This window comes from Bombus vosnesenskii, unplaced genomic scaffold (assembly GCF_011952255.1).
Source record: "Bombus vosnesenskii isolate JDL3184/JDL3185 unplaced genomic scaffold, Bvos_JDL3184-5_v1.1 scf7180000016278, whole genome shotgun sequence".
NCBI lineage: Eukaryota > Metazoa > Arthropoda > Insecta > Hymenoptera > Apidae > Bombus > Bombus vosnesenskii.
Genome location: NW_022884347.1, coordinates 1 through 27,980, shown reverse-complemented (window position 1 = coordinate 27,980; position 27,980 = coordinate 1). Strand labels below are relative to the sequence as shown.

Here is a 27,980-nt window from a genome sequence, read left to right as displayed (position 1 = left end):
GACAGAAGGAACCAACTTTGCTCCAGCTATTCAAATATTTCTTTTTAAGATTCATAAATGTTGAGAATTGTGGATCTTAATCGCCGAAATAAATGTATAGGAACACTTGGATTACACTTAGAATTAATATCAAAATAGTTTCAGACTTATTTGATGTGTGATTGACAAGATATTCGTCGATACACATTTGCACGCATTTTAGCGCTCTCTTTGTCTCGCCATCTTGTATACCACACTACCAACGGAACAGTTGCATTCATCTGTTTTACGAGACGCCGTGCACTCATACTCATATATGTGTGTCACTACTGATCTAGCGTAGCACACAAAATTACACATATCTCAATAGTATCTCAATAGTATAATAGTAATTGGAAGAACAAACAATTGCTCGGTTGTATAATTAATTACTTTTTAATAACGTAGAGACACGCCATTTGAAGAAATATTCGAAAAGTAAATGAAAATAAATTTATCGTTCTCATGCAACGCAAATAGATACATATGTATGTGTATGTAAGCGAAACACGCGATTGCTTTGTATCAGAGATGCATATGTATATCGATGTATTGGGTTGGAAACTAAGTGATTGCGGATTTTGTCATTACCACCTAATGATAAAATCCGCAATCACTTAGTTGTCAACCCAATATCTTAAGGAATTGAATAGATCTACGAGAAGGATGGCCTTGCGATTAAATTCACAATTGGAATGTTTATGAAGGGGCGCGAAGGATATAAAAGGACTTGAGAGAATGGAAAGAGAACGAGACACAGAAGCTAGTAAGATATTCCGTGGCATTTTGAATCATTTTATTAGAAGAAGCACAGCTAGGAAATAAGGTTGGCGAGAGTGCAATCTTATATGCTATTTCGAATATGCAATGCAACTCTCGTGCCGTACATTTTCCATCGTATGCAGTATGCAGAATGCAATATGCAGTATGCAGGCAATTTTCGCGGCGAAATTCCCAAGCTTATTGCTACAAAATACTTATCGTGCAAAAACTTATCGCGGTAGTTTCGTAAATTTTCACATCAAAAGAAACGGATAAAATGGATGTTAAAATACCGGCAACAACTTTCGACGTTGTGAGCCACTAGCTAACATCAATTTAAACCTAGCAACATAACAGCAAAGGAGAACTTAAAAAGGAAGAGTTTGCAAAGAGTTTAGAGTATAAAACGACGCATAGAGGTCATTGAGATGCGAGCACCTGCGAGTTTAAAATAAAAGCAGCCAGAGATTAGAAGCAACTCCTGTTTCTCAGGCGAAATTTTCTACGTTACTAGATACGTGTCAAAAGGTTGCTTAAAGCAAAACAACTTTTGCAACTGTATCAGTGTGTTCATGAAAAGCATTGGAAGGACTGTAAAAACTCGCTTTGATACTTTACGTTGAAAAAAGAGATCAACAAAATATGTTATCGCTCCACAAGGAGTAATTTGAAACCACGGAGTATAATAGTAGAAAAGGACACCCAATAGTGTATGCTCGTCAGCCTAGTCCTTCAAAGGGCGTTTTCGTCCAGATATCGATGCATACTAGCTAATTCAATCGTGAAACACTTTACGAGCTGTACAAAGTGTTCTCAGGACGCTACAACACCATCTATTATCTATCAGTGGTTCTTCCATTGCAAATACAATACCTCCATTAAATAATTCTAACATTATGCGAAATATACTTTAGAAAATATATATATGTCCATATACACAAATAAGTTACTTTTCATAAATATTTGAATCGTGTATAATAAGTATGTTCTATGTATAAATGTTGCATAACGAAATGTGTTTTATATGTGAAAGGAATTACAAGATATAACGGAACAATATAAAAGCAAATAAATAATACAAGGGACCATTAATTTGTTGTTTAATTCCGATAAATACCGCAAGCAATCGAATGCAATATCGTGCCAATGTCAATACGATTAAGAACCACTGGTCTACATAGGAGCTGCGTCGAACTGAACATAAAGAGGCAGACAGACAGAGACAGAGACAGAGAGAGAGAGAGAACGCGATCGATAAGAAGTCGATGGCAAGTACAGCTTTCCTTTGGGAAATCAAAGTCGAAATTTAGGGAAGCTCGATTTATTAGTTTTTTAAGGCACAACACAACGGTTTATGTTTCCTTGCCGATTTATTGGGCTGGAAACTAAGTGATTGCGGATTTTGTCAATGGGTGGTATTGACAAACCCGCAGTCATTTAGTTGCCAACCTAATATTTGCACGAGTGTGAATTGTCACGAGCCGGTGAAAGTACACGATAGCCTTGTAAAAATCAAAATATGACGATTCTAAATTGAAATAGAATATTACGATGCTGATCAAAATAGTGGTTTGTTGTTTCTAGTGTTACAGAGCCATAAATTAGCGATAGAAAAACCAAGGGCGTTTAACGAACGTCCCGCAGGCCAGCGAAACAACAACATAGAGAGAGTGTTCCAGTGTGAGAAAACAGTAACAGTGGCCATCTTTGATCTGGACCCCGGCGACACCCCCTCCATAGGAGCCAAACCTATAGTATATAAACATTACTAAAATCAGCTCTCGACATTCTCTGTTCTAACACTCTGAACGGAAGACTAAAAAGAAAACACCTCACTGACCTCACTAAAGAAATAAAATAGTCAAACTCGAAGATGGCATCCCGCTGGAGGTAACCACCCAAATATTATTTAGCAATTAGGTTAGAAAAATTTACCAAATGGACAAATTGTAAAGTACAAATTTAATAATAAAAAAAAACACTGAGCCGTCACTTTGTTGGATTCGTACAATAAATTTTACTACTAAATATATTTAGTTCAATTTTTTACTTTATTTGTGAAACGTTCGAACTGCCACGCGAGGAGATCACCGGTGATCTGTCAATTTCGTGATTTCTTGTGTCTCCTACGTGACACTAGCGTAGACCTTTCGAAAGATTCTTATATATAAAGATTCCGATATCAACTATTTCTGCGTGTAACGTATATCTCGGTTCAGTAGTGAAAGATAATTCACTATTCTACGAGCTTTCTTGGGCAATACTTTCCTCCTGTGGTGAAATTTCGGGACAGAAATAATGCTACGTTTGAAAAAGCATTTTACTACAAGGAGGGAGAAGAAAATTTGATCCACCAATGAGAATCTTAATGTACCCAAGAGAGGGAAAGTTGATAGTAATAAAAAAATGAGGCGAAGGAGCCAAAAAAGAATTACAGCAAGAAAATATAATATCAGGACAAAGATTGAAATATTTCCTTAGTAGGAATATAAATATCGAGATATGTATACTTTTGTGTGCTAGACGAGATTGGCCGCGTAGTAGTGACACACGTATGTGAATATGAGTGTGTGAAGTATGTGTGTGCGCCGCGGCGTTTCGAAAAACAGCTGAATATAACTGTTACGTTGGCAGTGTGGTATGGAAGATGGTGAAACAAAGAGAGTGCTGAGACGCGTGCAAATGTTATCGACGAAGATCCTGGCAATCCTTTATTAAATAAATCTAGAACTATTTTAATATGAATTCTAAGTGTAACCCTAATGTTCTTTTACTTTTATTTCGGCAATTAAGATCCACAGTTCTTAACAATAAATATATACTATGAACAAATTCTAAGATATCCTCGAATGAAAGTCATCTTGAAATATATAACATGTCCTAAGCTAGGATTCTAAGAATGGTAATTTTAGAACAGATAAAGTAGAAATATAAGCTGCCCAACATACACATTTGTGACGTGAACCGTTGTATTATATACATCATAGGTACATGTACGTATGCTTAGAGAGATCCAGAGGTGGTCTCAGTTTTATTTAGGGCCAACTGTCACCGCTCCTTCGAGATCTCTTTTTGAACGTCAACAGCGGTTACCCTGCTTTCAGCGTACTTGCTCGATCCATCAAAATCAATTCCTGACAGCTTATCGAACCGAATCGAAAAAATTCATCACTTGTCTCTGCCTTCTCGTTTTCTCTTTTTCAGCTTGCGTGGCACGGAGTTTCAACTCCTAAATCGAGTGTAAATGACATTTGCTTCCACTCAATGGAAAACCTTCCATAAGCTTTTCTTCGATTCCTTTAATTCAACAAAGAACACCAATTCTTGTGATATTAGATTGTCAATTAAGTGATTGCGGATTTTGTCAATACCACCTAATGACAAAACCCGCAATCACTTAGTTGCCAAGCGAATAGAAAGTTCTTGCCAAGTAAAAAATTGAGGAACATGTTAAACTCTGAAGATTTGCCAAACTAATTGATCCTTTATCTTGTAGGATACAGTAGATAGGATGGAAATCTAATAAACAAAGCAGAAAAAAGCAATGTAAGTTTTGTTGATGTTTGAAGTAATAATACGCAGAATGGTAAATGAAGAGGAATATTTCAGATAACCGTTTTCGCTATCAACGGAATTTCATTGCTAAATTAAGGATCTCTTAATTAGGGAAGAATGGAAGGCAACGGAGCATAAAGCTGTCGAGCAAGCACAATTTCTCTGGGCGATATTAAAACGACGCCTAATATCCTGGACGGCTTGATATTAAGAGGATGACGAAGGTGAATCCCAAAGGAAAGCTGAAATGGGGTGAAGAAAGGGATCGTAAGCCGCTTACGGTTTCACGATGTCACGAAACGAACGAGCCACCAACTGCTTGTCGTTTTAGCAGCACGCATAAACCGCACTCTACGTGGCTAGGATTTACAGACCTAGAAGGTTCCTGAAATTAGACCAACTCGCGTATATGCCTTCCATGATGCACGGATTAACTTGTTTTCCTACAAACATAAAGTCCCTTCAAATTGCCAAAGTTGGCAACTAAGTGATTGCGGATTTTGTCAATATCACCTAATGACAAAATCCGCAATTACTTAGTTGCCAACCCAATATATGCATATTACTCTGTTGCTTAAATAATTATCAGTTTCACTGTAATTTCAGTATGGTATATGGTTAATTGAATTACAATTCAATTGATCTAACTAAAACGCTAAAACGGTTTGATTATATAAAATAAATGCGATCTTTTTTTGCAAAACTTTGCACTTGTTCTACTGTAGATCTTTTTCAGATTTTTCATCAGCGATGTTTCAACGTTTGGCTGTTACGTAAACTTGTTGCTGTTGCTTCATCGTTCGTTGCAAATTCTCCAACTCGTTAACTTTGGCACAAAATTCTTGGCATTTTGTCGAAAAGTTTCCAACTAAATTTCACCTTACTACGAGCTAATTTACAAAGGATTTAACGAGGATATCTGAGTGCATATCCTTGTAAAAAGATAAGTGCCTTTCCATTAAATTGAAATGGTTAAATTTATATAATAAATCGTATAATGTGAACGTATATGTGTTATGGCATGTACATAAATATTAAATTCATTCAAAATTCACAGGTTCCAGTTCCAACTCAGATCTTAGAATCCCTTCAGTTGTTCTGCTTATGGGAATTTATTTGCACCCGCCCAGCCGTCTCGCTATGTAAGGATAACATGGGGTTTATTCTTTTAAACCTAACCTGTAAATCGGCTTACTTTAACGACTATCCTTTCACGATCTTATACATGGCGAAAGGAAGTTTTAACAAAATTGGAAGGGGAAAAGACAGACGATGAAGACGGTTTTCATTATACTCGTGGATATCCTTGATCCTTAATCCTTGTGGAAATTTCACGCGATCTGCTACCTTGTGCGCTACAACATGTCAAATGTAATCAGACACCACCTCCAACTAGTAGGGGGATTCCGACGCGACGAGAAGCATTAAGCTCAACAGTATGCGCATGGCTGACTAATAAAGATAGACTAATCGCGTTAAAATAGGTTATTATCTAGTAATCTAATCTATTATAAACTAATCGAAGCTTTTTCAATTTCAGCAATGAATTTATTCGTCGGACTCGATTTTGTTTATGTAAATAAAATAAAAACGTCCAGTAACAATCATTGTCTCGCCAATCTTTTTAGCATCTAATATTCAACACCACGTTAATTCAAACCATTTATTTATCGTATTTTTATAAATTTTCGCTAGATTCTACAAGTATTGGGTTGACCTTGGGGCCAACCCAATGGACGTTTGCATGGATACAGGAAAATAAGGATGTGCAAAATTTTGTATCGGTGCGTGTCTTTTCTGGAATATTTTAGCTAAACCAAAAATGAGCCATTTTTCACGAAAATGAACGGTTTTGAAAATTCTGCCTTATGGACATTTGACAGACCAAGGTCTGAACTGTAGAAATCTGCTTGAGACCGTGATCAGGTGATGGCATTGGCAATGCCAATTTTCCTGCTTACCGCTTACTGGTCTGTTGAGAATTTTGGATCTTAATGGCCGAAATAATGGTATAAGAATACTAAATTTACACTTGGAATTTATATTAGGATAATTATATACTTATTTGATGGACGATTTCAAAGATATTCATAGATACACACTTGCACGCATCTCAGTACTTTCTTCCATATCCGACTGCTAACCGACTGAAGAGTTTACATTTCTTTGTTTTGGAGATGCGTATATATACTTCCACACACTGATATTCACATACAAGTATTACTACTACGCATCTAACCTAGTCTAGCACACAAAATTATACATATCTCAATATGTTCATATATTTATTCATTAGAATTCAATAGAAACATAGCGTTTTTCTGCAGCAATGTCATTTCTTGAATATTAGGTTGGCAACTAAGTGATTGCGGATTTTGCCATTAGGTGGTATCGACAAAACCCGCAATCACTTAGTTGTCAACCCAATATTTCGTGGAATTTTCAGCGTAAACAATTGAAAGAACGTTCGTTATGAAACGAGGAAAACTGAATAATATATTTGACGAAGATCATAGTTAAAGTGGAGACGTCCTGTTGAGAGTTGTGGATCCTGATAGCCGAAATAATGGTATAGGAACACTAAATATACATTTGGAATTAATATTAGGATAATTATATACTTATTTGATGCACACTTGATACACACTTGCACGCGTCTCAGTACTTTCTTCCATATCCGACTGCTAACCGACTGAAGAGTTTACATTTCTTTGTTTTGGAGATGCGTATATATACTTCCACACACTGATATTCACATACAAGTATTACTACTACGCAGCTAACCTAGTCTAGCACATACAATTATACATATCTCAATATGGTTTTCGTATGATTACGGTGAGACGATCGGAAAAACAGAAAATAAGTGAAAGTTAATTCAGTAATCATGATTCAGATGCATATAAAACAAGCCACATAGTAAGTTAAGAGTAGCGTGTTTTGAAAAAGGTATCTTTCAAATTCATGAGGATGTCACACATCAACAGTTTTTACGTCCCATTTCCGTAAAACACGACCCTCATTTTTGGCTTCAGTGACCTGAAAAACGCCTAATAAGAGTCAAATATTTTGCAATCCGGATACTATACTGAGTCCGGAAATAATAATAGAACGAGATAATAGGTAGTTTCAAGGGAATAACCATAAAACATTTTATTCGCTAAAACAAGCAGCAAACGAAAAAATGCGAGCGATTAGTTGTATTAATTTTGAAAAAAAAAGATTTTCAATAATAATCGAGAACATTCTACTTGTACAAAATCATGTTCAAAAGCATTCTTACTCGGCAAAAATATCTATTTTCTTCCATCTGTGAAGCATAACTCAAAATATTATTAGGTTGGTAACTAAGTAATTGCTGATTTTGTCATTAGGTGGCATTAACAAAACCCGCAATCACTTAGTTACCAACCCAATATATCGGTCTGCTTTTCTTCCAGCATCCGTTACAAGTGAAAGTGAAAGTTGACGAATCTATGGCATTAAATTGTTAATAATATTTGTTAGACGATAAATAAAGACAATATAAACGTGCGAACGAGAGAGATTTTGTTCGAGGAAAATCGGAATTAATTACAGGATTTGACATTACCATCGAGTTATTCGAAGGAAAAATGTTTCTTGTCGAAGGACTCTGCGTACCTACTAGATCATGTTACTTTGAATAATGCCTCTACTTTGTTTATAGTCTTATCAGCTTATCTTTAGCTTGCTTCATAAGCTCCTTTTCTTCTCCCATTTTTCAATAACAATTTCCTATCAGATAGATTCCAAGATACCTATATAACTATGTTTGTATAGAGGAACCGATTGAATTAATTAAATTAATATAATAATATATAATAATATATAATATAATATAATTAAACATTATATTATAAATAGACGTTATATCGGATAGAATGGAGTGGAAACTTTTTGGCAAAACATCTTTTTCCATTGTTTGGCGCTACTTTTACTCCTCGTATAGGACTAACAAAGGTTACAGTTGGTGGTAGCTATATCCAGGGACGAATGCATGAAACAGATCCAGAGGGAATATGAAGTTCCTAAGATTCAATCTGCGAGGCTTCCAAGGGATCATTAAGATCCCACGCGTATGACAAAATGGAGCAAGGATTCTCGCTAGTAAGCCTCTTACTTTATTCGGGAATAAAAATCGCGGTGGCATTTCAAGGGAGAAGATAGCGAAGAAGCAGGATCTCTCCTTCTCGGGTTTTTAAAGCCATTACTCTGCCTTTATTCGTGGCGGTTTCGCGGGGAACTCGCTGCTACCAAAGGAAAGTGCTTCCTTCGACTAGCAGGGAATTAGGGCTTTCAAGAAGCAAAAAGAAAGCATATCCTAGATCAGAGAATGAAAGAGGAGTTTTTGTAATCGTGGTTACGCTTTTGTTGCCACTTTTCAAATACCACATCAGGAAATTGCCTCTTAACCTCCACTTCCAAGTAAGTTAAACTTAATTTAGCTAAAGCTTCAATGTTTCAGCATATGACTGTAGCTCGAACCGCACCTAATTCTCTTTGACAACTAGCACAGTTATTAACATGTGGTGGATGGTTAAATGTGTTGCTTTAAATGACGACACGAGCGAATACTTGTAATGATCAAATATATTTAAAATCGTTTTAAGTACAGAGTACAGAGTTTGTTGAGATATGTATAATTTTCTGTGCTGGACTAGGTTAAATGCGTAGTAGAGGTACTTGTATGTGAATATCAGTGTGTGGATGTATGTGTGTCCGCAGCATCTCGACAACAAAGGAATGTAAACTCTTCAGTCGGTTAAGAGTCGGTTAACAGTCGGGTATAGAAAAAAGTGCTGAGACGCGTGCAAGTGTGTATCGATGAATATATAAGGAATCGTTCATGAAATAAATATTTCATTATTTTAATATTAATCGTCAGTATAAATTTTGTGTTTCTATAACATTATTTCGGCTTCAAAGATCCACAATTTTCAACAGAGTTAATCGTCGTTCGCTTACTGAATGTTCGATATCAACTGTCCTAGAGAGCGTGTTTATTTGTTTATACTGCTCGGGGAGTAACGGAAAGTTTGAATTCGACACCGGTCGACGGTTGCACGTAACGGCGATACTGTTTTGTCTGTGTTCGTCTACTTTTAAATCTTGGACATGGGAACGGTGCTAATACTCCGAGGCAAAACAACATGAGTCACTCTCGATTCGAAGCGTTCTATGACTCATATGTGGCTATAAACGTATCAAGTTTTCAAGAGCGAGGAGCTGGTTAGCACGCGATACAAGATGACGAGGAATTTCATAATAAAATAAGGGAGGAATGGCATGACCGCATTACGAACTCGTTAAAATAATTTAAGTGCCTCGAGATCAGAAGATTTAACTGGCAATTCCTCGAAACTTCGATTATTAGCCTATATTCCTTGTGACATAAGTTGACTCGAAGCAAGAGAACAGCGGACTGCGTTTAATTAGAGCAATTAAATTGAAATAGGAATTTCCAGTAAATTATACTGCGACGCGTCTCTGTAGTCTCACTGACGCGCTATTATTATGCGAAAGCAGCCTGGCGACCCGTCTTCTGCCGGAATTGAATTATTGATTTCGGCCAACGAATCGCGAACAAAACATGATGAGAGAATAATACGAGCTGATAAATATTCATAGGTTACAAAGAGAAAAAAATGGAATATCATGAAATAAATTCGCGTATCGGTGAGAAATAGAAATTTAAACGAATGAGCTGGCAACCATTCGATTACAATTCTCTGGTTTTATCGAATTAATTCCCAGTTGCAACTGTTAATCCTTGCGTAGCAAAACACGTACAAAATATGTTGTGAAAATAAAGATTACAGAAATTAACTGAAACAAAATGATGGAAAAAGCAGGACGAATAAATGTATTGGGTTGGCAACTAAGTGATTGCGGATTTTGTCATCAGATGGTAATGACAAAATCCGCAATCACTTAGTTGCCAACCCAATATATCAAAGAAGAATCATATAATTGTTATTAACAAAAAAACAAAAAAAAAAAAGATAAAAACGAGCATACTTTTTGAAAAAGATGCAATTAAATGCTTTGTAACAGATGTTTTTTAATGGGAAAAAGAAAAGGGTAGATGATCGATGGTTGATGTCGCACTTGACTCAAGGTAATTCGGAAAAGCAAAGTAATCGCTGAATGCCGTGCTCAAACGAAGTTATTTGCACTCTCTACAAACGTACCGGTGCTTATACCAGAGACCATTTCGAAAAGGTAGTTAATGCTAGTTTCATATTTCACAGGTACGACCATATGTTCATTTTCTGGTATACATTTTAAAATAAACATTAGCTTACCACAGTACAGGAAGTTTACTTGCTATTAATTATTTGCAATGCGGTTACGACATTTGTAAAATTATCACGACGCAGGTGTACTATGTAGGTTTATTCAAGTATTGGGTTGGCTACTAAATGATTGTGGATTTTGTCAATAGGTGGCCTTAGCACATTCTTTTGTTTTGTCAACGTGTTCAAAGCACCTAACCTATATTGTTTTCTTGTTGTTTGGACTTCCACCTTTAATTCAGTAGAAAAATTGTATCGATTAGTCATTTAGTTTCGTTTTTATCCCAATTTGAAAATGGAAGACCAAGACGCGGATTTCAGGCATATTTTATTGTATTATTTCCGAAAAGACAAGAACGCATCCCAAGCACACAACAAGTTATGTGCCAAAAATTATTAGGACTAGATTGGGATGTGTTGTCACAACCCAAGTAAAATTAGGTTAAGTAGATAAGTATAATTAATTGATGTGAAGAACGAATCGTTAGATGGGAGATTTACATAGATCAAAGAATCTCGATGAAAATTATTGCAATCTCGCATTATCATTCATATAATTACGATAAGAATTTAATTAACTCGTGAAGCATCCGCTCGTGAATGAGTAATATATTACGGAATAACGAAGCGGGATTAATCCGCGAACATGACAAGCATAATTATTCATTATTGGATAGCACAGCGTTGATCGATCGCTAGATTCTAATTTTTAATTCGAGTTATGCAAATGTTTGGTTAATTAACCGTGTCTATCGCGACACCTTCGTTCTTTCGTCAAACTAAAATAAAAACCTCTACAAAAGCTACTTACAGAACGCGGATAGACTTTACGAATCCTCACCAACGTTTTCATAGTTTTAATATTTTTATATTGGGTTAGCAACTATATTAGGTTGGGTTTTATATTGGGTTAGGTTGGCAACGGATTTAACAATATTTAAAACCGCGAATTATCATTTTCTCGGTTCCTTTTCTACAACTCATTCTTAGGCAAAGGCTGCAACAATAATTATTAAGCAATTCGAAGCTTAGTCAATTACTAAACTACATTAAAACGCAAACGCATTATTCATGTTGATAGTTCTAAATAGCTCACAGTGTCCCTAAGACGATTGTCTATCGGAACTAGACGTACAACAGGTTGCAGGGTTATTTCCATTTCTGTTGTAGCTTGTATTTATTCGGCCTGTATTTCAACATAGACGTCCTCAGAGACATTATCGTTAAAACCGGAATTTATTTTCCATTGTATTTTGCGTTAAAAAATGATAACTGTAATCCTTACCTTGCTATGCCATTTCACAATCGCCGATAATGATAAATGATAAATTGATGGATACTTCTTTAACGACCTACCCTATGAAAGAAGAAACTCGCATAGGCGTCAGCGTAAATGACCCCGCGCTTGACAAATGGCGAGAGCAGAACTGCCACGTGATTATCAAATTGCTTGCTCGCGTGCTGCCAACTATCGATCAATTTCTATATTGCCAGGTATCAAGATCAATTGTACGATGGATTGTGAACATGCTACCTCGATAGATCGGAATATATGTTCGGGCAGTCTCGCTTCGTCAAATTAATACAAAGTAGATAACGGAATTTCATTTCATTCTGGTTAACACATTGTTGACCGGTCATGAGTTAACTCGTGTTTTCATGGCCAAATGTTACCGACCGGCCACGAATAAACTCGTAATGCGCTTTTTTTCCGTATCAGCGTCGTTTTCTCAGTGCGCTGTTGGAGATGATACGGAGCAATTGTTGGTCAGCATACCTCAAGCTGTGTCTCTCGCTTACAAGACCAGTCAAGTTGCATCCTCTGTTGTAAAAAAAATGTCAACGATGACGAAACGTACCAATGAAGAATCTTTCAATGAATTATACACCGATGCTTTATCAGATTGTCCGAGTGATTTGAATCAAATTGTAGTGACTTGGAAAATGATACTGTATCAGAAGATAGTGAATCTGATATTAAGCCACCAAAATATTATTAAACCTACGTGAATATTACAATACAATAAGCACATGAAAAGGGGTAGATCGTGCAAATCAGTATTTAGCGAACAGCAGTATTTTAAGAAAAACTTTAAAGTGGTCTAAAAAGTTAGCATCTTTTCCGATAAACTGCGCCTTGCTCGATGCATATAAAATGTACTGCACCTATCTGCCAGAAAATAAAATAAGATACAACAAATTTCTACTGCAAGTAGCTTCTTTTTTATGTTTACGTGGAGGAAATCTGCACGGACGCCTGGCCGCTTCTGGGGAAAGCGGCGTGGTAGTGTCGGACTCCAACCGACTAAAACCTCCACGATAACCGTCCCGGCTGCGATCGCGAGAGGTCCGAGAACCGGTGCGAGCGTCACAACAGGACCTCCCCCGCGCACCTAATACCGCCGCTGATGGAGCGGTGTGTGACCATTGTCACACCGCGTCTCGTCGCCGGAGCCGCCATACCAGGCAGCCCGGTTCCCCTACCGGACTGCTTGGCGGCCCCGTGGCGCTGAGCCGCCAGCGCCCAAGCCCGAACCCAACGGGGGAGGGGGGGGGCCCAGCGCGCTTCACCAACGCCACACGGATTTCACAGACGATACCCATCCAAATACTATCCGTGCCCGGCGCTGCTTAACTTTCGTGACCGATACGCGGCGGTACGACGTACCTTTTTTTTTTTTTTTAATGTTTATTTAAACCCAATATACAATTATAAATACATTATGGTGTTCACAATAAACGGTGAATTTTTGTAATGATATGTTAGGCAAAGGTACCGATATGCGGCGGTACGACGTAGCCATGCTGTATTATGTGTCGGCACCTTACATTTTTCGTTGTATAATACAATTTTTGGGTTTAAGCCGCTGGGGAGCGGAGCTTTTTTATAAATTTTTTTTATTTTTTTCTGTCCTGAAAACTGACGGGAACGAGTGCACTCAGCGCGGCTAGGGCGTTGGTTGCAAAAAAAAATTTTTTTTTTTTTTTTTTTCGTGGGGAAATCTTCATAGACACCTTATCTCATCGCACGGGGCGGGGACAAGGGTGCCGGATTTTTACCGGCTAAAACCCCACGGACGGGGCTGGGTAGTCAGCGCAAGTGACTCAAAACTGGGAAGTACTTGCCAAGCACTCTAGAAAGTACTACCAACATGATAGGCAGGGGGGGAACCCACTTGCCCGTTGTATATTACTTCTAGAAGATATTTGGCTTTCCACCGTTGCAAATATGCCCAGGAATGGTTTCGAACTCGCGACACGTTAACTACCGCATACGCCCTTTACGAGCGTAGCTAGCGAACCCGCCGTCTACTACAAGTCTCTAGAGAATATATAACTGTGGATTCCAAAGAACGCAGCATTGCACTGACACTTATCGAATTTCTAAAACAGCTCCTTATTATAATAATGCACCCCTCAGGCTTTCCAGACAACTAAGAGACCACGTGTTAGAAAAAATAATCACTGGCAGAGAAATAAATTCGACTAGAGCGAGTAATGTATGCTGTTCAAAAGGAAAATGCAACGAAACTAAATATATTTGCAAAAGCTGTTATGTACCATTACACGTAGGTGATTGTTACACTGTATATCATAGGAAAAAAAATATTAAAAGTTGAATAACAAATAAAATTTATTAAAGTTTATTTACATTGTTTTACTTGCACATCCAGTTATGAAATAATATCTGTTGACATGAGATAAATTCTCAGTACAATTGCCGGTCAACAATGTGTTAAATATAGTTATATTGTACACAAATTGGCAAATTGAAAGGCAACATATGGCAACGCTGTAGTATCGTTACCGTAATATCGTATGATAGCTAGCTTTAATTATCCTACTTCCAGATAGATAATTGCATAAATGAAATTATATTTACACAACGCGACATAAACCAATACGTACGCCGATCGATCCCATTTTTCTAGTCTTCCATTTTTCATCTTTTATAGCCGATTTCATGGTTCCACCCTTGGAAAATATAACCTCCTTTTTTTTAGGATATAGGATACGCGTAATATTGGGTTGGCAACTAAATGATTGCGGATTTTGTCAATAGGTGGTATTTCTTATCGTTGCTCTATCAAATTGCAGAAATGGAAATTACACGAGAATTAGGTTTGCAAGTTGACGGCAGCGCTATAGATAGTAACGATAAATGGAATTTAATTTTAATAATGGAAGAAAAAGCGGTATGAAGTTATCGTACGCAACAATTAACATTACATACTAACATAATAAAGGATTTTATTGTCAACCAGATCTATTGAGTTGACAACTAAGTGATTCCGGATTTTGTCAATAGGTGGCATTGACAAAATCCGCAATCACTTAGTTGTCGACCCAATACATCACAATTAAATGTACCAGCAAATTAAATAAATAACCACACCAGTAGCTATTGTAAATCGATTCCTAAACGATAGAAAATATTGTCTTAACGAAGATACTGTAGCGAGAAAGAAATTTGAAACTTCAAAATAGAAACATATCATGTTTCACTAATCCTAAAATGTGTAAGTGAACTCGAAACCTAGCTGTGTTATCTGAGCCAAACGAAAGTTGACGTTTCGACGTTCTGTATACTGTTTTTCACGTTGGCTTTATTAATTCATTTCAGGCACGAACAACGAGATCCTTCCTTATATTAATATCTTCATGCTCAAGTTCTAATTTCTTTTCCTTGCTCCACGTTACTCCATAATGTACGGATTTTGTAATACCATCTATTGACAAAATTCGCAAACACTTACTTGCCAACCCAATAGTAAGAACCTGGCATTCGTGTAAAATTCCAATTGACATCCTTGGAACAAAGAAATGGAATTTTGCGCAGGTCAGACAACCGATTCTATCGCGTATAGGTAACGAGAGCGGACCATAGAACGTGAGAGCGACTTTAACTTCGTTAAGGATAACGCGAAAATCAAGTTAAACGATCCTCGCTATTTACCCCTTCTCACCCGCTGTCTCACACTACAGGATCCACTTAATTACAGGCCACTCTAGCAATTCACTCTAACGCCAATACTGTTTAACGTAATTTTTTGTTTAATGTAACCCAATTTTCGCGATATCAAGATTCTGTTGAAAAAAATGAAACTAATTATTATACTATTATATCGATATGTGTGTGCACACGCATACGAATGCAGTATTATACATATACATGGTGAGAAAGCAACTGCGCGAACAGTTAAGATCCAAATGAAAGAATGATCGAACGAATTAAAGAACAGAATGATTGTAGAGAATGAAGGAAACCAAGGCTGTTGATTCCGAGGATGAAGAACCTAACCGACATTTCTTTTCACTCCGCTGCACTCTGCGACTGCGTTCCAGATTTTTATGACGTATGCAGCGTGATAAAGTACACTTAACCCGAGCTCTTTTTGTTCCCACGGGTATTTCAAGTAACACACCGGAACGCTTTTTCTTTGAATTTTAAAATAACCCAGCTAACACGACCCATATACGACACAGCTCATATGCATTGTGTTCACACTAATTGAAATGTAATGCAAAGATAATCCAAACTCGATCCACGCTTTTTATAAAAATCTAATCGAACTCCTTTACTGGTTCTCCCAGTGCGCTACTATTCTACACATTCCCAAGAAATCACGTGGCACTAATTATGAGGAAAATATTGGGTTGGCAACTGAGCGATTACGGATTTTGTCAGTACCACCTATTGACAAAATCCGAAATTACTTAGTTGTCAAGAAAATACGATCGCCACGAAGGTAACAAGGCTGACGAAGAACTGGGATAAGTAATTTGAACGAGTCTTGGCTCGGTTCGACCAAATAGATGGAGACGTAAACGAAAATGGACGTTCTTTCGCATTGAACGTGGCAAATAAACGAACAATCGAGGGGATTGGGGGTAGCTGCGCGGAACAATGTCCCAGTATGAATTATATGGCCGCTCGTTTGGAAATTTGCCGGATTATCAACATCGTCTGGCGTTCAATCGCGATTATACGGAAGGGGAAGCGTGAATAATAGGCATCGAATGGCATCGGCTGTGCATTAACGTCGCAATACGACAAAGCTAGAAGCCATCATCTATCATAAATTACACGCAAGACTTTCGACTAGATATTGCCAATCGTCTACTCGCCGAATTGATCAATTTAAATACACGTGTTTTAGACTACTGTTACACATACTCGTCTCTTACGAACGATTTTTATTTTTATTTTCACATTTTTCATCCGTGCTCCTATTACTTACTTATTACGTTATTATATATATTATTTTTATTAAGCATTATATATATTATATATCACGTATTAAGAAACATCACGTACGTTAATTAACTGGAAAAATTTACAAGATATCGATTGGAAAAGCGATCGTTCCTAGTTTGCAAGTTACCTTGACACTTCCCCAGCGATAAGAAGTTTCTCCGGCTTCCCTAAATTTACGTAGCGCGCTTCATGGTGCCATTAGTCGATTATATTATTCATGATAGATTACTTTAGACACGAAGGAAGTACTGAGTACGTGTACTCGTTACTCAAGCTTGTCTGCATTTTCTTTACATTGAAGTCGGTAATACCATCTCGCAGTACATGATAGAGAAACTACAGCAGTCCTGTGCTTGTACACCCTCAACGCAAACTTACATGTGCGATTTTTTGCCTACATTCGTGTTTGTAAATTTGAAGGTTGTTATAAATGATCCTACTTAAAAAATTGCAGCAGACTTCTAATTAGAATTCTCGCACGAAAATCGCTACTCTTAGCGATTGTAGTCGCGTGGACAAATGGCCTAAGAAATATCGGGTGAAACAAACAATACAGCGGGAAAGGGCTTGGGAGTTGTTACCGGGTGATCGTTATCTGGCAGTCGTAATCTGGAGAATCGAGTTGTAAGGAGTTACGTCGCAAGTGGGGAGTCGAGTGGTGGGGAGTCATGTTGTCCGAGTCGTGAATGGAGAGTCCAATTGTGAGGAGTCAAGTTGTGAGTGGAGAGTCGAGTGGAATAGTCGTGAGTGGGTAGTCGAGTGGTGGAGAGTCGAGTTGTGAGAGTGGTGATTGGAGAGTCGAGTTGTGAGAGTGGTGATTGGAGAGTCGAGTTGTAAGGAGTCAAGTTGTAAGTGGAGAGTCGAGTGGAATAGTCGTGAATGGGGAGTCGAGTGGTGAGGAGTGGAGTTGCGAGATTGGAGTAGAAAAGTCGTGAGTGAGGAGTCGAATGAGAGAAGTCGAGTTGAGTAGTCGTATTATACACGTTGATAGTTCTACATAGCTCACAGTGTCCCTAAGACGATTGTCTATCGGAACTAGACGTACAACAGGTTGCAGGGTTATTTCCATTTCTGTTGTAGCTTGTATTTATTCGGCCTGTATTTCAACATAGACGTCCTCAGAGACATTATCGTTAAAACCGGAATTTATTTTCCATTGTATTTTGCGTTAAAAAATGATCGCTGTAATTCTAACTGTAATCCTTACCTTGCTATGCCATTTCACAATCGCCGATAATGATAAATGATAAATTGATGGATACTTCTTCAACGACCTACCCTATGAAAGAAGAAACTCGCATAGGCGTCAGCGTAAATGACCCCGCGCTTGACAAATGGCGAGAGCAGAACTGCCACGTGATTATCAAATTGCTTGCTCGCGTGCTGCCAACTATCGATCAATTTCTATATTGCCAGGTATCAAGATCAATTGTACGATGGATTGTGAACATGCTACCTCGATAGATCGGAATATATGTTCGGGCAGTCTCGCTTCGTCAAATTAATACAAAGTAGATAACGGAATTTCATTTCATTCTGGTTAACACATTGTTGACCGATCATGAATTAACTCGTGTTTTCATGGCCAAATGTTACCGACCGGCCACGAATAAACTCGTAATGCGCTTTTTTTCCGTATCAGCGTCGTTTTCTCAGTGCGCTGTTGGAGATGATACGGAGCAATTGTTGGTCAGCATACCTCAAGCTGTGTCTCTCGCTTACAAGACCAGTCAAGTTGCATCCTCTGTTGTAAAAAAAATGTCAACGATGACGAAACGTACCAATGAAGAATCTTTCAATGAATTATACACCGATGCTTTATCAGATTGTCCGAGTGATTTGAATCAAATTGTAGTGACTTGGAAAATGATACTGTATCAGAAGATAGTGAATCTGATATTAGGCCACCAAAATATTATTAAACCTACGTGAATATTACAATACAATAAGCACATGAAAAGGGGTAGATCGTGCAAATCAGTATTTAGCGAACAGCAGTATTTTAAGAAAAACTTTAAAGTGGTCTAAAAAGTTAGCATCTTTTCCGATAAACTGCGCCTTGCTCGATGCATATAAAATGTACTGCACCTATCTGCCAGAAAATAAAATAAGATACAACAAATTTCTACTGCAAGTAGCTTCTTTTTTATGTTTACGTGGAGGAAATCTGCACGGACGCCTGGCCGCTTCTGGGGAAAGCGGCGTGGTAGTGTCGGACTCCAACCGACTAAAACCTCCACGATAACCGTCCCGGCTGCGATCGCGAGAGGTCCGAGAACCGGTGCGAGCGTCACAACGGGACCTCCCCCGCGCACCTAATACCGCCGCTGATGGAGCGGTGTGTGACCATTGTCACACCGCGTCTCGTCGCCGGAGCCGCCATACCAGGCAGCCCGGTTCCCCTACCGGACCACCAGCGCCCAAGCACGAACCCCACGGGGGAGGGGGGGGCCCAGCGCGCTTCACCAACGCCACACGGATTTCACAGACGATACCCATCCAAATACTATCCGTGCCCGGCGCTGCTTAACTTTCGTGACCGATACGCGGCGGTACGACGTACCTTTTTTTTTTTTTTTAATGTTTATTTAAACCCAATATACAATTATAAATACATTATGGTGTTCACAATAAACGGTGAATTTTTGTAATGATATGTTAGGCAAAGGTACCGATATGCGGCGGTACGACGTAGCCATGCTGTATTATGTGTCGGCACCTTACATTTTTCGTTGTATAATACAATTTTTGGGTTTAAGCCGCTGGGGAGCGGAGCTTTTTTATAAATTTTTTTTATTTTTTTCTGTCCTGAAAACTGACGGGAACGAGTGCACTCAGCGCGGCTAGGGCGTTGGTTGCAAAAAAAAATTTTTTTTTTTTTTTTTTTCGTGGGGAAATCTTCATAGACACCTTATCTCATCGCACGGGGCGGGGACAAGGGTGCCGGATTTTTACCGGCTAAAACCCCACGGACGGGGCTGGGTAGTCAGCGCAAGTGACTCAAAACTGGGAAGTACTTGCCAAGCACTCTAGAAAGTACTACCCCAACATGATAGGCAGGGGGGAACCCACTTGCCCGTTGTATATTACTTCTAGAAGATATTTGGCTTTCCACCGTTGCAAATATGCCCAGGAATGGTTTCGAACTCGCGACACGTTAACTACCGCATACGCCCTTTACGAGCGTAGCTAGCGAACCCGCCGTCTACTACAAGTCTCTAGAGAATATATAACTGTGGATTCCAAAGAACGCAGCATTGCACTGACACTTATCGAATTTCTAAAACAGCTCCTTATTATAATAATGCACCCCTCAGGCTTTTCAGACAACTAAGAGACCACGTGTTAGAAAAAATAATCACTGGCAGAGAAATAAATTCGACTAGAGCGAGTAATGTATGCTGTTCAAAAGGAAAATGCAACGAAACTAAATATATTTGCAAAAGCTGTTATGTACCATTACACGTAGGTGATTGTTACACTGTATATCATAGGAAAAAAAATATTAAAAGTTGAATAACAAATAAAATTTATTAAAGTTTATTTACATTGTTTTACTTGCACATCCAATTATGAAATTTTCCACCTTTGCAAATATGACCAGGAATGGTTTCGAACTCGCGACACGTTACTACCGCATACGCCCTTTACGAGTGTAGCTAGCGAAACCGCCATCTACTACAAGTAGCTAGAGAATAGGTAACTGTGGATTCCAAAGAACGCAGCATTGCACTGACACTTCTCGAATTTCTGAAACAGCTTTTTATTATAGAGAGTCAAGTGGAATAGTAGTGAGTGGGGAGTCGAGTGGTGGGGAGTCGAGTGGTGAGGAGTGGAGTTGCGAGATTGGAGTGGAATAGTAGTGAGTTGAATTGCCGAGTTATTACGAGTTATAAACTATTAACTGTGAGTCGTGAATTAACTATTTAGTTGTTTTAGTTATAGCACATTACTGTACTTAGTTCACGTTAAATAACCACCGTTTCCTGTTTAATCCATTGTAAATAGATCTATCGATCAATAAACTTATCATATAGGATAGAAATCATTGGAAACCCTAATTTCCAATATTTCTAAATAAATAAAAAATTCCTATACTATCGATCTTTTTAATTGTTATAACCATTAACCCTTTACGCTCGAAAGGCTATTTTCCTCAGATGAGAGCGCAGTATTGGTTCGTAAATAGATTCCTTAGCTCTTTATTTGGATTTGGAAATTTGTTTAATTAATTCATACACTCTGTAAAAAAGCAAAAGAACGAAAGGCCACTTAACCACCTGCGATTTATAAAAACTTCAGTAGATCAGTTGAGAGGAAATATTTGACAGCCACAAGCTCGCGCTTCCACATCGACTGCTAATTGTGTTGAAATTCGATTAAATGGAAAGCTGCATGTAATTTTAACAGGAAGAGAAAAGTACTGTAAGGTGTTTTCTTACTGAAACAAAGCAGGAGAAAGACACGAAACAACTTATGCAGATGTTTTATAAATTATCATAAAAAAATACAGAAAAAATATTAAAAAGTGATATGTTCAAAGATGCAAATATATATAGATTATTAAAATACAATGTTTTTTTAAATTAATTTTTGTATAAAATCATTTTATATTACCCACAAGACGCTCATCACATATCACATTGCAAATCACCTCGAGTTGCTGCTACACGCAACCGAAAGGGCTGTCGAGTGCAAACGGTTAATTCTTCCATGCAATTTACGATAAAATAAAAAATCAGGCGAAACAGTTATCGAATGTGTTGCGATTGTTCGAAAACAATCGAGCTGCTGCAGTTTGTTACAGTTCAACACATATGTAATTCAATGACAGGCAACAACGTACCCAACGAAACTTATTGAATCGCAATTGCTTCGCCAGAATGCAGTGCCTCGTTTTCCACGTTTAACACATCAATGGGTTTGCTTTCGTTGATTCTTTTTTCTCATTGTACGACCTTTGCATCGTATACACGTTCTTGTTAAAGGTTACGCTCGAAACGCTTTGCTACTAATTGCGATTGATACTTCGGAGAAAATGTCTGAATCGATCCCCATACCATCAGATGATTAAGCGTCGAAGTGACATTGCGGTTTGCCGCGAATTTCTCCGATATCTAACCAACTCTCGTTCCCTTGCGATTAATTACAAGTCAATTGCGTTATCATGCAATACTCAACGAAGATGAAATATTTCGCAACTTACGTGAAAATCAAAATTTCTTTCACTCTACTTTCTTCGTGGGTAAAAACTCAGTTATTTTCGCTTATAGTATTGGTGTGGCAACTAAGTGATTGCGGATTTTGTCATTAGGTGGTAATGACAAAATCCGCAATCACTTAGTTGCCACACCAATATACCACCTAATGACAAAATCCGCAATCACTTAGTTGACAAACTAGTATATTCTATGTAATTTACTTCAAGTTTCTAACGAAAATCTCAGGACAATCTCTTAAATGCCTCTTAACACGAACAGCGAAAAAACCGCTACTCACAAGAACAAACTTCTGTATTCTTCCAGATAATTCCCTTTCTTAACACACTGCGTACAGCGCTCTGCACGCTCAACGCGTTCCCAGGGCCTGCAGATTTTTTAACGCATGCGCAGCAAGCAATAGGATGCATATATGCACGTTTTTAATTTGCGTTTGGTATTATATTTTTTATTCAGTCTTCTTCTACGTCTAATCACATCAATTAGTTCAGGAATATTGCTGCTATCAGTGAATTCATTTTCGTCGCAAGTGTTATTTGCTGCATCAGATAAATCATCAAACAATAATTCACTTTGACTTCCATTTTCTTTACACCTATGTGTCATTTTGCTACTTTTATAGAATTACGGCCTATTTCATAAAATAATTTTTGTTATAAATTGTCAGTAACAGATTGAAAATGTAAATGATTTTTAAAAAGCATACTTTCATATAACAAAGCAATTTTGTGAAAACAATTTGCAAAAGGGAAATACAAAAAGAAAAAGTACTTTCGATCAGGTTCATTATCGATCGCACATAGATTGTGTATTTCGTGTAACGTTTTCGTTAAACGTGCACTCGTTTTTAACTTAACCTATTGAATTGGCAACTAAGTGATTGCGAAATTTGTCATTACAACCTAATGACCAAATCCGCAATCACTTAGTTGCCAACTCAATATTTTCAATACATCGCAATGATCGTTTTATTTTAAACGCGCGATCAAAGTTGGAATGAAATTAATGATATACAGAGTGGTTGGTAACTGGTGGTACAAGCGGAGAGGGGGCGATTCTATGCGAAAAGAGAAGTCGAAAATATAGAATAAAAATCTTTTTTTTTTTTTCAAATTTTTCCTTCGAGACAACGATCTACAGTGAGATATGTTATAACGTATCGCACGCGTACCGAACGAAAATTCAAAGTCGATTTTCTCGAAAACAAAGCCTCGAACGAAAAATTTTTATTCTATATTTTCGACTTCTTTTTTCGCGTAGAATCACCCCCTTTCCGCTTGCATCACCAGTTACCAACCACTTTGTATATTTGAAATAATCTTGTGCGAAATTGTTGGTTTTGAGCGTCGACAAAATTCTAATACAAAGAATAACAGACAAGACAAAATTCAACATACAACGGTCCGAAAAATTTCGCAATACATAGCCTGAGGAATCGATGCCGATGGTTTTGACTGCTGTGAGATAAATTCGCTGGATCGAAGTAAATACGTAATATCGAGGGAGGGAAATATGGAAACTAACAAAGTTGAAACAAAACCGATGTTTTTGATACATTCGACAGGAGCGAACGATTTTTAGAAAGAAAGGCGATTGGTGTTATTTCGAAAGGGTTTTGAAATTTATCGGACTATCGAAACACAATGGAAAGTAGATTGAAAGAGGGAGTGAAATAGAACAAAGGCGGTTTTATATTACCGTAACTATCTGTAATTGGATTTCAAACCGACTGGACGCGCTTCTTCGTTTCACGATCATTAAATAACTTTGTCTGTTTCTTCGTTCGCTACTGTAGGATCTTATTATTATTATTTGATTTAAACATGGATTAAACAGGTGTTGGTTAAACAGGAAATGATGGTTATTTAACGTGAACTAAATACAATAACGTGCCACAACTAAGACAACTAAATAGTTAATCTACAACTCTCGTTACTACGGTTCCAACGCTCTCTCTCGCGCAGACCGCACTCTCTCGACAACACTAACAACACTCTCTCGATAATACAATGCACGCTCTCTGACTTCTCAACTCACACTGACTGTTAATTCGTCTTTCTCCCTTAGCATCTCTTCGTTTTTTCTCGTAGCCCCACCACGCACGTGTTCCGCAACCGTTCGTGGCCAGAGTCACATAGGCCTTTTTTCCGCGTAACTGTTAGATTGAAGGACCGACGATACATAGATGGCACTTCGGCTTTCTCGTGACATTGTTTATGGTTCACGCGATATCTCGTAGGCTATTCGACCACGATACTAGACTACTTTATACGTAATGGCTAAACGAGTGATAAATTAGAGGGAATAAATAACGTGGAAAGATTTTCAAAAAGAACTTCGATTCTTTTCGTTTGTTAAATTTTATCTGTCTGATAATTGGAATTTCAGTGGCGCGGAAACAGCATTGCATTTAAATTGTTAAAGCATCCCGTGCAATTTAACAACACAGTACGATTCTTGAATAATAAGCATGTTCGCTTATAGGAAAAAAACTACTTTCTAATAAATAGTAATCTGGTTTTATTTTTCACGCGCTGTTATAGTGCAAACGTCGATTTATTAAAATCAAATCGATTACGATACTTCAACATGATCAACATTTTCTCAAGTTTTTATTTTATCTCATCGGGTTTCAGGATATCGATAACCAACATCGAAAAAGAAAGAAAGAAAGAAACTGCGCCTTTTCATTTCCATCCAATTTCCGATAGCGAATACCTGATTATAAAGTTTATATCAGCTTCCCTAATCTTATTGTTAACTGTTCACAAAGCCAAATACGCTTCAAGCATGTTAATTCGATTGGAAAATGATAATTTGGTATAACTTCTTGTATTATATTATTTATATTATATTATAATATATGTTATATTATTAATTATCTTGTATTATAGTGTAATTTATTAGTATAAGAAAATAATAACTTGGATTTGTCGAAATCTTCCTTTAACACTTAGCCAACCGCGCATTTTTCCAAGTATCGAGGACTAATATTCGCTACTTAAAAAATAAACAAGTGTAAAAATGATTTAAGTGGTTAATTATATTTGCGGTAATGATTTTATTTAACGATTTCACATATCGTTTATACAAAACATCAAATTAAAAGTATATATTAAAAGTATACAAAAATATAGGCAAAATTGAAAACATTAAAGATGACCAAAGATAAATAACGTGATTTGAACGTAAAAATTCATAATGCATTTTAATATTTTTTTACAGCGTCGTATCGTTCGATTATAACTTTATTTAGTCATAACTGATAGTGTAGCTTTTTAATTCATTTTAACACCACTAAGTTGCTGTATCTTATTATATACTGTACTTTATAAAAGCAGAAAAAGTGGCGCAATTATTTGGGAACAATTCCAGGTAAACAATAACTAATAACAACAACAAAAAGAAAAGAAAACGCGTTGCTAAAGTCAAAAAGGGAGATCTCCCAGTTCGGTCACGCAGCGATGTTCTTCACAGAGGGCAGATTTCCCTATTCGGTTGGCTAAGTGTTAAGATATGAACAATGTACAGTATCCATTGTTACCAATCGACAACAATGACAATCAATTATTTGACTCTTTTTGAAAAATCTGTTATGTCGCTGACTATTTATTGGCAATAGCAATATCAATCGACTTACCTATAGGTAATGAAGGCAAAGACTAGAGCAACCAGAGACAAGCTTCCGCCCAGAACGACGATGAGACTCAACACGCCGTCTTGATCGAACGAGCTGGCAATTCCCGTAGATATTCCATTAGACAGTCCACCGTTCGATTGGGGAAACCCGTGGATTGCTCCCGTGTAAAGTGTCTCCATTTCTTCGTTACTCTCGCATCTATTCAAGAACACTATATATTTATTGATGCTATTTTTCACTTTCTTCAGAGTAACTTACGATACAAGTAACTAGTTATTCCAACTCTTTCTTAACACGTTGAATGCCATGGGGTCACCGGTGACCGGCATTCAACTTGTCCGTGGCGCCGTGGAGGTCACCGGTGACCGGCACTCAACTTAGTCGTGGCGTCGTGAAGGTAACCGGTGACCGGCATTCAACTTGGTCGTGGCGCCGTCGAGGTCACCGGTGACCGGCACTCAACTTGGCCGTCGAGGTCACCGGTGACCGACACTCAACTTGGCCGTAGAAGTCGCCGGTGATCGGCACCCAACTTGGCCGTGGCGCCGTGGAGGTCACCGGTGACCGGCACTCAACGGCCGCGGCGCCGTGGTGGTCACCGGTGACCGGCGCATCAAGATTAGTAGAAATACATAATTTGAACAAATATCAATAGTTACAAATTTGTTATTATTATTATTATTACTACAATGGTGTGACGAAATTAATGCAGTATAAAACTTATAAAAATAGTTTTATTTATACGTGAAATATACATCTATTATGTGCGTCCCCCACCAGTGGCTGTCGAATATGGGAAAAACACGCTTTTTCCGTGTTTTATCTTAACGAACAATAACAGTAAGGAACGTTTCGACTTGAAAGATGTCTGATGGTAATTAAGGGCCTTGACAGTAAAGTAAAAAATGCTAAATCTTGTGACGGTTCTTTAGGATTGTTGCGGGTCCGAATAAGTATGACCGAGGGATGGATTATGATTTGTGGTAGGCCCCGGGACGCAACAACATAGAACAATTATTTAGCAACGCGAAGAAACAATATGAGATATTTGATAATCGCAAAAAATAATTGAATCGAGCGAAATTGCACTACAGCGCCCTGGGGGTCACCGGTGACCTCAGTGAGATAAATTCATTAATGATGATTATACTCCGTAACATATTTCTTGTGGATAATATTTCAACATCATATGTATCGCATAATAACGAAATTCATCGTGGCGCCACGTTCAAACCTTGTAAAACTGGTGTGGCATTCAACGTGTTAAAGATACAGTACAATATATCTAGGTAGACAACCATGCATTAACATTTGGACACTTCCGCGTTATTGCAGATGTATAAAATACGCCTTGGATATTAATTAGTGATTTCAAGTGTATCTGTTCGATATTAAGATTTTTAAATGGTTAGAATATCTACTTCCAAACACATTCTAAAAATTTTAATACAATTCAGCCCATTTATTCCAAGAAGTAAAGAATTAACAGTTAAGAAACATTCTTCTATCATAATGTTAGAAATACAGTGAAAATATCAATGTTTCGACTAGATTGCATCAAATGTCCAAATACTTACGCACAGCATTATTGTACATATAAGTTTAAGAACACTGGAACGTTGCCATACTACACAAAGGGCAACGATATAATTTTTATGCGTTTGAACATACAGTTTTTATTTGAAATATAACATAAAGTGTTTATTCGATTACTTAAATTCTGAATCTTTGAGGTAATCTACGTGTCATCTATTGGGTTGGCAACTAAGTTATTACTGATTTTGTCAATAGGTGGCCTTAGCACATTCTTTTATTCTGTCAACGTGTTCAAAGCACCTAACCTATATTGTTTTCTTGTTGTTTGGACTTCCACCTTTAATTCAGTAGAAAAATTGTATCGATTAGTCATTTAGTTTCCTTTTTATCCCAATTTAAAAATGGAAGAGCAAGACGCGGATTTCAGGCATATTTTATTGTATTATTTCCGAAAAGACAAGAACGCATCCCAAGCACACAACAAGTTATGTGCCGTATATGGGAATGAAGCCTTGAAAGAAAGGCACTGTCAAAATTGGTTTGCCAAATTTCGTTCTGGTGATGTTTCAATGAAAAATGTTCAACGATCTGCTCGTCCAGTTGAAGTTGGCGAGACTCATATCAAGGTCATTATCGATTCAGATCGTCATAGCACAACGCGTGAGATTGCAGTG

General features: G+C 37.7%; 1 protein-coding gene and 1 long non-coding RNA gene across 3 annotated transcripts in view; one reads left to right on the top strand and one right to left on the bottom strand.

Moving 5' to 3' along the window:
* LOC117242757 overlaps window positions 1-5,018 on the top strand; it is a 51,703-nt gene extending 46,685 nt beyond the window's left edge. The window contains exons 2-3 of the long non-coding RNA XR_004495330.1: window positions 4,277-4,326; window positions 4,390-5,018. This is a non-coding gene — a long non-coding RNA (uncharacterized LOC117242757). The remainder of the gene's footprint in view (window positions 1-4,276; window positions 4,327-4,389) is intronic.
* LOC117242754 (latrophilin-like protein LAT-2) overlaps window positions 1-25,977 on the bottom strand; it is a 71,394-nt gene extending 45,417 nt beyond the window's left edge. For both annotated transcript variants that reach the window (XM_033509667.1, XM_033509669.1), the window contains exon 1: window positions 25,771-25,977. In XM_033509667.1, the coding sequence (XP_033365558.1) occupies window positions 25,771-25,949 (179 nt within the window). In that variant the 5' untranslated portion in view covers window positions 25,950-25,977. The remainder of the gene's footprint in view (window positions 1-25,770) is intronic.
* Between the last annotated feature and the right edge of the window lie 2,003 nt (window positions 25,978-27,980).